Source organism: Lutra lutra, chromosome 7 (genome assembly GCF_902655055.1).
Source record: "Lutra lutra chromosome 7, mLutLut1.2, whole genome shotgun sequence".
NCBI classification, from domain to species: Eukaryota; Metazoa; Chordata; class Mammalia; order Carnivora; family Mustelidae; genus Lutra; species Lutra lutra.
In genome coordinates, this window is record NC_062284.1 from 41,437,974 (window position 1) to 41,449,974 (window position 12,001).

Consider the following 12,001-nt stretch of genomic DNA (forward strand, 5'->3'; position numbering starts at 1 on the left):
GTAAAAAACTAAGACTAGATTTATATATATATAAAATCAGGGTTACTGAAATGTATGGCTAAGATAATTTCAAAATAATTACTTGCAACACTATACATTTTACTAAATAAAAAGTAGTATTAAAAAAATCAAAAGCCAAGTCTTTCTGGGATTCAGAAGTCTGAAGAAATCACTGTCTAGCTTTTTTAAAAGAGCAAATTCCAAAGGAAACCCTGCCTCTCCCTTGGTTCACTGCCAAATGATTCACAACTAAAATATTTCTGGGATATGGGAATATGGGACAAAGTTAAAAAAAAAAATCACGTCCATAAAAAAGAAGTTCAATGTTTAAAGGGGGACTGGCATGAGGAGGAAATCATATATTAAAATATATAAAATAGTTTTAATAATTATTAATTTAAAAATATTTTATAATGGACTAAAATAATTGAAAACAAAACTTGGTAGTTGAAGATAAAAATATTCAACTGTTAGTGGTAATAGTTGAGATGATTTCTTAGACTAGTTTATTATATTAATATAAAACACATTAAAAAATTCCAAAAACATGGGGTGCTTAGATGGCTCAGTCATTTAAGCGGCTGCCTTCAGCTCAGGCCATGATCCCAGGGTCCTGGTATCGAGTCCCATATCGGGCTCCCTGCTCAGTGGGGAGCCTGCTTCTCCCTCTCCCTCTGCCTGCCACTCTGCCTACTTGTGCTGTCTGTCAAATAAATAAATAAAATCTTTTAAAAAAAATTCCAAAAACAAAGAAGTTACTACTTTGGATAACAAAATTTATATTTTACAAATGATGCACATATTTCTGAAACTTTTAATCCACATTAAAGGACAGAGAGACACAAATTAAATAAGTCCATTTCTTCTTAAGTCCAAATTGGCTACAGCAACATCAGGTGATAACAACTTTTCCAAATTGATCTATGTGGTCCTAGGAAATTTAATCAGTATAGATGAGAAAAAATAACTTATGTTTTTATCACACATTAACCTTTTCAGTTGAAATAATGAGATTTTTCTGGAAAACACTCTCATCTCTGCTTTGAGTAGCATATTTCAACACTCAGTTGAAATTTGTGCCAAGAGATAGGGGATCTATCCCCAAACCTACAACACCACAGGAGGTTTGTCTTTTTAAAAACAAATTGATAGTTGACCAACAAGGAACTGTTAACTTGTGACTTTTCAGAAGCATGTATTTTTTATTTTTAATCTTAATTTTTGGCTTTTGCAATGGAATTTCATCAAGTTTTTAAAGATAACTTTATTAACTTGCAACAATCATTTTAAAATAGTATATAAAAACTGTCACAATGGGTCAGAAGCAAGGTTTACACTGGCTCTAAATTAACCCTGACAGTGGCAAGATTCAACTCTTTGAGCCAATCTCAACAGACTGGTGATATAGTTCAAATTATTAACATAACACGCAATGATAAATATTCCTCTTGAAAAAAAAAAACAAATTATTTTCCTATTTACAGTTTTTGGAAAAGGTCTACTATAAAAATATTTCTCTTCTCTGTTTCCCTGCCATGATAATGTTAAAACATATCCAGATTCTCCTCAAACATCAACTGTTAAAAGTATAACATTCCATTTTAGCTGAAACATTCCTTCACGTAGCCATTTTTTCAAGGCACTCTAAGAACTTTCAAGGACACTAAAATAAAAATGTTCATCTTGTCCACGGATCTTCTAGGCATATTTCCCCTCAAACTTTTCTAATTTGAACATTGTTACAACTAGTTTTTCTTCATTTTCTATGGTAGAGTCCTTAAGTTATTTTTCTTTTATTTGGAGCTTCTCCTTCATTTTCAACTTGCTGAATAGGCAGACTTTTGGTTTCCATGGAAACTGGATTCCTGCGGCTGCGTGTAGGCATTCTTGTTCCACCAACCTAAGAGATGAAGCAAAGAATGGTTTAACATGTTTACAAAATATTTATATACAGTTAACTCTGCTCTGTATTATTTATATATGTACTAATTACCTTGCAACTCGTCCTTTATATGTTTTTAATCTCTAGCTATCTGGCTTCTTCTAAACAAGCTTTAATCTGACACAGTTTAAGGTACTAAACTTTCAAACAGCAATCAGGGAAGGAAGAGGTAAGCGTAGATAGAAGCAGGGGAAAACCACTCTTTGTGTTAAATCTGGAAGAGGCCGAAATGTTAAATTAGAAAATGATGGAAGGACAGTACTTTTGAGCAATGTGTTTGCAATAATGACACTGAAAGGCAAGAGAAAGCAAGAAATGAAAAATACAAAGGGAGAGAAAGGAAATACAAGAAACAGGTCAGAGGTGGTAAAGAGGGAGAAAAAAATTACAGAATTGGAGAAAGGGACAAAGAGTAAGACAGACGAGTCTATAGGGAAAAAGGGGGGAAAATAAATGTGAAAAACAGGAAAGCAAAAGAGAAAATAACTCAAGTAAAAAGGAAAAGTTGAGGGACTAAAAGAGAAGATTCTTGCAAGAAAGAAAGAGAAAGGGGGAGGAAAAAACTGGAAGGAGGCTACAGAGGAAAAAAGGAAGAGAAGTGGGAGGAAGAAAGTTTGTTAGGGTGCTGGTTCTATCTTAATATCGACTTCTCCTCAGCACAAGTAGGTGCCCACCCTCACTTTCTAGCCCACACAGACTACAGAAATGGGAAGGCATATTCTTAGGATACAATTCCTTGCTAACTGTAGTCCTACTGAAGATGAGATCTGGAAATTCTGTCATCTCTTTGGCCACTGAGAACAGATAGTTTTTTAAAAGGGGTAATGGATAAAGTCAGCCTTTGGAGAGAATGGCCAAAGCTGTACAGCCTAAAACCATTTGCCCAGAACCTGTCCATTTCTGCCTCTATTTTCCCCGGCCACCTTGCACCCTTTGTTTCTTTACATCCTGTCTACTGAATTACAGACCTGATGGTGATGGGTGATATTGCTACTCCAAAACCTTCATATTTCCTAATATATCAGACATATTATTAGCATTGCTCCACCGGGCTACTGGCTCACTAAGAATGAATCAGACTCCAGCTTCCCTAACCTAATATGTTATCTCTTCAGAGGCATTTTTTGGTTTACGATCAGGTGACCATAAAGGAAAAAGTCCAGCTGGGATTTGAGTGTGCCAGTGTGTCTGAATCTGATGAACTTTTCTAACACACTAATTAGAAAAAAGCTGTGATTTTTAGATTATCTACACTACTGCCCACTCAGCTGGTATCTACCATAAGATTACACTGACCACCCTGATTGTATCTATTTTATCTCTGAGGAAAGCATTTTGAAGCTTCCATTGTAAGATTGTGTGTGTGTGTGTAAAATGAATGTTTATTATAGAAGTTGTAGACGGAGAGAAGGGACTGGCACAGAGACTTTGCAAAAGGACTGGAAGTGGAAGAAGTCAAAAGTAGCATAGGAAACAAATGAGATTCTCCTATTAATCTCTTCTCCCTGCAGCAGGAGGCAGACACGGACTCTATTAGGGTGTCTCTCAGGGTTAGTACCTAAGGCACTACACAAAGATGAGAAATGAGTTCAAGTGGACAGGATCTAAAGGATTGTATCAGAGGCAGATACATTTGTTTTATGAGTTGTTTTTTTAAAAGATTTTATTTAGAGACAGAGACAGCAAGAGAGGGAACACAAGCAGAAGGAGTGGGAGAGGGAGAACCAGGCTTCATGCTGAGCAGGGAGCCCGATGTGGGGCTTGATCCCAGGACCCTGTGATCATGACTTGAGCCAAAGGCAGACAGGTGCTTAACGACTGAGCCACCCAGGTGCCCCTGTTATATGAGTTTTGACACCACGAAATATGTGGATGATTTTTGTTTCATATAGGGTCCTACTTGCTCAGGTTTCCTGAAACTTCAGTCGTTTCCTACTGCTGCTAAGGCTAGAAACCCTATCTTGTGCTTACCCTGACTGGACTAAAAAGTCCCATGCCCATGGCCTAGCTAAGAGAAAGTAAGGGAGGAAGGTTGGGTAATTCTCACCAAACGTAGGGCTAGATTGTACGGAGGTATGTAAGAGATCACCAAAAACTTTCAAGGGCTTAAAAACATACCAAACCAAACATTAATTATCTACCCATTTACTCTACCTAACAGCTGGGTCTTAGATAATTTCACTAAGGATCTGTCTCTGTCACTGAAAGTGTGAAGTGTCTTAAAAAATACAAGTCAGCAACTGCTCAGTGGCATACATATAATTGAATTGTTTGATTTCGTATTTATGTGGCCAAACCCTGAACATATGGCATTGTATCAAAGTATTAAACCAAAAAGGAGTTAAGTCATCCTCATACAGAATTATATGTCACAGGAAATAGACCATAACCAGAATTTCTTTAAAAAAAAATTTTTTTTAAAGATTTTTATTTATTTAAGAGAGAGAGAGTGAAAGAAAGCACAAGCAAGGGGAGCAGCTGGTAGAGGAAGAAGTGGCTTCCGGCTGAGCAGGGAGCCCAATGCAGGACTCGATCCCAGGACCCTGGGATCATGACCTGAGCCAAACGCAGACACTTAACCAACTGAGCCACCCAGGTGCCCTGCAGAATTTCTAAATTAAAAAGAAATCATTATCCTAGAAAGAACATAAATCTTTCAAAAGTAGTTTTCAATTATTATATTTAAGTTAGTGAAAAAAACTTTGCCTTAATAAGTTATAATAATTACTACTCAAATGAAATTTAAATTGGAAATAACCAACCAGAACAGTAGATAAGATGGTCTAAAATATTAACAACTTCATCCTCTCTTTCATTTGTAGCAACTAGTTAACCATATATATTCTAATGGCCAAAGTTAGCTAAGAATGTGCAAGGAGTTCTCATTTCTAAAAAGAACCTCCCAAACAGTAACATTAAAGAACTGAAAAACGTAAACAACTTCATTCAAGGTAAATTATTTAAAAAGTCCTCAATATTTGCATTCCAGCTATTTCTAAAAGGACTTGAAAACATTTATGGATTAATATAACACAGAAAGAAAAAAAAGAACAAAAGATATCCACAGGATACACGACTGACAGATGTTCTGGGACACACATATTGAGAAGATTATGGAAGTCAGACAATAATTTTGACTCCAAGATTTTTGGCAGCCCAGAAGGAAAATACACTTAGTTTTTACTTCCTGAACACTCAGATTCATTTGTATAGAACAAAACTTTTCTTACAGCTAAACCTCAAATGGAATTATCTTACATGATATAAAGAATGAGTGACATGGTGAAGAGTATCTCTAGCCATGGCTTTACAAAGTTTCAGACAGGGAAAAACCATTCAACTGGTATTTCTGGGAAGGATTCAATAAAGAGAGTAATGTTAATTATAACTCAATAAATACTGAGTTATACAATACTTAGCAAGCAATTTAGTCCTTAACAGTTTATTGTACATTTAATAAGGTACTGCATTCACTAATTACTAACACTTACTTTTCAACTTTTCTATATCCTACTTATCAATTTTTAATTGTATCATCATAATTTTATGGTAAGTATTCTTCTGCAAATTGCCTCAAATATTTAATGAAATGAAACAGTACACATAAATAAGAATCACAAAAAAATATTACTTTGCTCTTCCCAAGAACACAGGAATTCAACTCTGTGGATGTATTACTCATGCTCCCACTGGGGAAGCTAATAGAATTTTCTTTAGTTGACTTATAAACATTACAAAAACAGAAACTTCCACCGACAATGACTGGATCCAGTAAAGCATACAACTTTATCCACCCTTCTTATGGATACAGTTTTTAGGTGATGATGTGATTAAAGTGGATATGAAGTTGAAATATTATATTGTCAATGACACAGATGAATAATTAACAATCTAATGGAACATTGAACTGCAAAAAAGATCTTACCTTTTGTTGTGGTGTAGGACCTAGTGATTTAGGCGGAAAAGTACAAGGTATTCTTCCATGATGGATATGATATGGTAATAATAGACTGGGATCTAAAGGGACCCAGGGAACTGAGAGACTGGAAGGCACACCAGGAAGGCTGCAATGTGTTTTATGCAAATTGTAGGCTGTCCTAGTAACTTTTCCATCAGAGGTCTTGTAGATCAGGAGCGAAGAATCTTCCGCTGCATGAGACAGCAAGTAGGAACCCTCCTGCAAGCTAAATCATATAAAGAAATTTCAACTCACTGGCTCATGGTGTCAGTTTCAACAGTATTTTCTTATCATGATCTATTAGCAAAATCAAAAACAATTATGGGAATGGAATGCCACCTCTAAAAATATTTTATGAGCAAACGAGATTTAAGAAGTCTTATTTTTAACAATTTTCATGATTTTTGTGCAACTGATTTTAATTTAAAAGTTCAGGATACATAATTACTTTTTTTACTATTATCTCAGTCAATTTCTAAGTAGTCAGTAATTTATGGGAAACAAATAGTCTGTTAATTCTCTGATCCACACACAACGTATACTGAAAAGCATCTCATGAGTGTACCTACACATATTCCTATACAGACCATTTTAATCCATTCAACAAACATAGCTCTTGCTTTGTATCCAGTAACACAGAGATTAAGAGATATAAAAGGGAATGTGGCACATTCACTACACTTAGCTTAAAATGAAGTAGAAGAAAAAAATGGATCACAATACAAGGTCCTATGAGAATAATAATAACAATAGCAGCTGATAGGTACTGAATGGTTATCACGACCTTACTATCATACTGCTTTATATCCATTTTATTATTAAATCCTCTACAACAAATCTTCAAGGCATAATATTAATAATTCACCCCATATTACAGGTGAATAGAAATTAGAGATACTAAACAATTTGCCCAAATTTCTAAGTGTAGGGCTTAGCTATAAACTCAGGTAGTTCAATCTACAGGCCATACCCTTAATCATGATCCTCTACTGTTATAATAATCACTTCTGTCAAATATCATATCTACCTTTTCCTTTTCTCCTTACAAAGGTTTAAGGAATTCAGTGTATCAACATAAAGAGCTAAAAGGACAGGATTAATATTTTGTGCTTTCATGGGATTTTACATTCCTCTAGCTCAAAGGTGCCGAGAAAAACCTCAGTTCTTTCCCATATCATTTAAAGTAAAGATGAATCACACTTCAGTTATACCCATCTGCCTACAAGCCTGGTAAGTGACATTTCCATTAATTTTTTTTTTAAGCAGAAAAGTAATAGGTGTACACAAAAGAAGTTCAGAGAATTACTGTTACATTCTGGAGAACTTTCTTTTTGGAAAAACCACTTTCATATTTTCATATAAGGAAATGAGTAATAATGAATTTGGTAGTAGGAATAAAAAACATTTCAAAGATTGAGCTTTTATTGATGAAAATCATATTTTAACTACCTTTACTAAAAATGAAGAAAGCTCTGGTTTACAGAGAATTCATGGAGAAGGAGAAACTTCAAGGAAGAGTATTTTAGAAGTGCCATTATAGTGCAAAGTACATGGATGGATACTAACTATGGTGGGCAGAATAATGACCTTCCAAAGATGCCTGGATACTAAACCCTAGAACCTGTAAATATGTTACATTATATGGCAAAGGGGTTAAAATGGAATTCCTAACCTGCTGATTTTAAAATGGTAAGATTTTCCTGGATTATCTCAGTGGGCCCACTATAATCATGAGAGTCCCTCAATGTAGAAGAGGGAAGCAGAGGGGAGATAAAACTATGAAAGGAGTTAGAACAATGTGAGTGATGTGAGGATTCAAAGTGCTTCTGAAACTTTGAAAAAGGAAGAGTGCCACAAGCCACGGAATGCAGATGGCCTATAAACTTTACAGAAGTCAAGAAAAGAGACCATACCCAGAGCCTACAGAAAAAAAAAAAAAATTCAGTCCCACTGACACATTGCTTTCAACCCAGGAGACATATTACACTTACAGAATTGAAAGATAATAAATTTGGGTTGTTTTAAAACAACAATTTTATAGTAATTTGCTATCGTTGCAGTAGAAAATGAACACACAAACTAAGATATTGATAATAAGATCTCAAAAAGCATTTAACAAATTTCAAGTATAAGTACTGTGCTCCACATGAAGAACATGATATACAAAATAGAATTTCTGCCACAGAATCACTGAACTGAAAAGTACCTAGGGAATCAATGAACTCAACACCATCATTTTATAAAGAAGGAAACGAACATCTAGTTGCATCACAGGTAGGAGAGTTAGAACTTTGAGATTTTTCACATTTATTTCAGACTCTTGAATTGTTTTTTAGTTTTTCTTTTAGTAAGGGTATAACAGAAGGAGTACAAAAGTTCACATAATAAAACAGGCGCCTGTAAATAAATAAAATCTTAAAAATAAATAAATAAATAAATAAATAAATAAAACAAAACAGGCGCCTGGGTGGCTCAGTGGGTTAAAGCCTCTGCCTTCAGCTCCGGTCATGATCTCAGGATCCTGGGATCGAGCCCCCTGTCCGGCTCTCTGCTCAGCGGGGAGCCTGCTTCCCCCTCCTCCTCTGCCTGCCTCTCTGCCTACTTGTGATCTCTCTGTCAAATAAATAAATAAAATCTTTAAAAAAAAATAAAACAGTCTGATAAATCACCAGATGGAGAATCCATATTCTAAGATTTCTCATGGACTTAATGATTTTGAACACTAGCTCTATGTTGCTTTCTTATCCTGAAAATGTAAACAATATATCTATGCTAGGCTCCATAATGGCCCCCAGGATATCCACATCCTAATCTCCAGAACTTTTGAATGTTTAATGGCTTTCCAAATGTGATTAAGGTACAATATGATAAAGGAAGCAGAAATTTGAGTAATATGCTTTGAAGATGGAGAGAGGCCACAAGTCAAGAGATACAGGTTAGCCACTAAAAGGTGAAAATCAGGACAAGGAAATGACTGCTCCCTTACAGTCTCCAAAAATAATCAGCCCTGCTAACACAAATTTAGTCTAGTGAAAATGATTTCGGATTTCTGACCTCCAAAACTGAAAAAGAATAAGTCTGTGCTGTTTTAGGCCCGTTAAGTTTGTGGTAATTTGTTACAATGCCAATTGGAAACCAATACAACAGAGGCTTACAGAAAAAATGTTTAATTGCAAGCAAGTCAGATACTACCTTATTATCTTCTTATTTATATCTTCACAATTTCAACCTTGTCAAAAGAGAATAAATCTTGCATTTCTGGGTTACATTCTACGACCCCTAATAACATATATTCAAATTTTCTATGAATTTTCACCCAAGAAATCACATATATCAATGCAGAAGGTCCAAAAAAACTTACCTACTCAATTTCTTCAGAATGTGTTGGAGGATGTTAAATAAACTTGAAATCCTATTAAACAGAAGAAATTCTTGTAAAATTAAATAACAAAAAAATTATTCTTAACAATTATAGCTCCTCAGGAAAAGAAATACCCTAACAAAAAAAAATGAAATAGAAAACAGAATACCAAAATCATTTGATTAAATTATTGTTTACTTAATTTTTGCCACTTCCTGATTTCTCTTCAATATCATAAAGTACTTGGTCTGTGTAAATCAGAGCAGTTGTAAAGAGATCACTATTTTATATTCAAATTATAAACTTTTAAAAAATGTTCAAGAAGTCTTTAGCAGAACTAATCTGTGGAAGAGTTTGCCTTTTAGAGATGGTGGTGAATTAGCTTCCAAAGAAAAAGAGGTATTTTAAATGTGTGATACCAGAGAAGCCACTGACTAGTGGCAGGATAGTTAAAGGGAAATGAAATATATTTCTTTAGTATCTATTCTACCCGAAATTCATTCCCCCTACAATTTATTTAAAAATGGGTTTCACTGAGAAAGGTGGGACAGGCAGTGAGTAATGCACAGAAAAGCTTTTTTAATTCATATAAAGAAAAACTTACTCTTCAAAGGAGGCAGTCCTTATAATAGAAGTGGACATTTTAAGAACAAGCAGAGAATTCAAGCTTGAACCTGAGACCTTCAAAAATTGCATCAAGCCCCAAAGCTGGAACTATGCAAGCAGTCTAAGGATAACTGCTCGTTCTAATCATGAATCAAACTTACTACTAGCCACTCTAGCTCTGCTGTGTGCTCTGGAGCAAGTCACTTTAAGTCCCAGTTTTCCCCACACATAAAATAGGGATAATACTCCCACCAGTACTTTCACAGAAAGCTGTCAGTTATAAATTAGATAATGTTTGTATGTTATTTTCCTTTGTATTTAGGTATTTGGAGTCCAGAGCCCAAGAAACTCATTTCAGTATGATGTATAGTAACATGTGGCACAAGGGAAACTTTTAAAGTTAGGATGTCTAAATGATGGTATACAATCCTTAGAGCTAAGAGTCTATATCACTGTCCTTTTCTTTCCCATCCCTGCAAAGGAGTGCTCCCATGCACCTCCCAGATGGTGGGCTACTACTCTTGCTCTAGCCTCCTTTGTCTGAAGTAGAAAGAATGGTTATCACTGGAATTTGATTTAATTTGAAAAGGGACATGATTAATATAGATGGATCACAAACTGGGCTAGAGGAAGCCTCAGTGTATAAAAGGATTAAAAGTCTTGAGAAAATAAATGATTTAAACTTAACAAATATTTAGAAATAAACAAAAATTAGTGATTACATCAGCAAATTTTAAAAATCCCACCACAAAGTAAACTTTCTTACTTGAGTGCTGAAAGTTTTTCTTTTAATTCTTCTGAGGTAATTTCTTCTAACAGAAAAAGTTTTGAAGTAAATGCATCGATATGCCCTAAAATAAAATATCAAACTTAAAAAGAACAATTGCAGTATTTGGGGGGAAGAAAAGGTTATACAGTCTTCTTAAAGATGTTTTTACAAAATTGTAACAACCTCAAAGGAATTTTACATTCTAAAAAGAGGAAAATTATACATTTTATTAAGTTTATTAAGTAAAGTTGTATTTTACTTATTTTTCTAAAAGATTTTATTTATTTTAGAGAGAGAGAAAGTGGGGGTGGGGGCAGAGGGAAAAGGAGAGAGAGAATTTCAAGCAGATTTTGTGCTAAGCGCAGACCCTGAGACACAGCTCAATCTTACAACCTGGAGATCATGACCTAGGTGATTACCAACAGTCAGATGCTCAACCGACTGAGCCACCCAGCTGCCCCAAAACTGTATTTTTTTTTTTTAAAGATTTTATTTATTTATTTGACAGAGAGAGATCACAAGTAGACGGAGAGGCAGGCAGAGAGAGAGAGAGAGAGAGGGAAGCAGGCTCCCTGCTGAGCAGAGAGCCCGATGCGGGCCTCGATCCCAGGACCCTGAGATCATGACCTGAGCCGAAGGCAGCGGCTTAACCCACTGAGCCACCCAGGCGCCCCCAAAACTGTATTTTAAAATGACACAAAAGTATTAGTTCCAAAATATTTGCTGAATATGGAAAAGTTTACACACGTGCACACCAAAAAATAATCTGTAAGAGCCGAATTAAAGAACTGTTAAAATACTGGTGTATCTGTTTCCTATTAGTTTAAATTGCATTTTCATAGAGATGACATTTTTAGAGAAATGTGTACTTATTATCGACAAAAATGGACAGTCCAATTTATAGTATGGGTATGCTCTACATATACCTAAGACACACTTGGTTCTTTTTTTTAAAGATTTATTTATTTATTTTAGGGAGAGAGAGAGGGAGAGGGAGAGCTCGCATGAGCAGGGGGAGGGGCAGAGGGAGGGAAAGAAACCTGAAGCAGACTCCCTGCTGAGAGGGAAGCCTGACACAGGGCTCAATCCCAGGACCCCAAGATCATGACCTGAGCTTAATCAAGAGTCAGCTGCTTAGCCAACTGAGCTACCCAGGCATTCCCACACCCGGTTAAGATAAAAATTAGATTATAAAAATCACGCTTAATTATTTAAAATAACCAAGATATGGAAACAACCTAAGTGTCTAACAACAGAGGAATGTATAAAGAAGATGTGGTGTATATATACAATAGAATATTACTCAGCCAAAAGAAAGAAGGAAATTCTGCTTTTTATAACAACAAAGACTTAAGGGCATTATGC

The 12,001-nt window shown here is 35.3% G+C and overlaps 1 protein-coding gene across 6 annotated transcripts in view; it reads right to left on the minus strand.

Annotated features, from left to right (window-relative positions):
* Positions 1-796: 796 nt before the first annotated feature.
* The window catches only part of ICE2 (interactor of little elongation complex ELL subunit 2), a 65,459-nt gene continuing 54,254 nt past the window's right edge, over positions 797-12,001 (minus strand). For all 6 annotated transcript variants that reach the window (XM_047737886.1, XM_047737884.1, XM_047737883.1 and 3 more), the window contains 4 exons: positions 10,634-10,718; positions 9,262-9,312; positions 5,868-6,126; positions 797-1,900 (listed from right to left, as the gene is read on the minus strand). In XM_047737886.1, the coding sequence (XP_047593842.1) occupies positions 1,778-1,900; positions 5,868-6,126; positions 9,262-9,312; positions 10,634-10,718 (518 nt within the window). In that variant the 3' untranslated portion in view covers positions 797-1,777. The remainder of the gene's footprint in view (positions 1,901-5,867; positions 6,127-9,261; positions 9,313-10,633; positions 10,719-12,001) is intronic.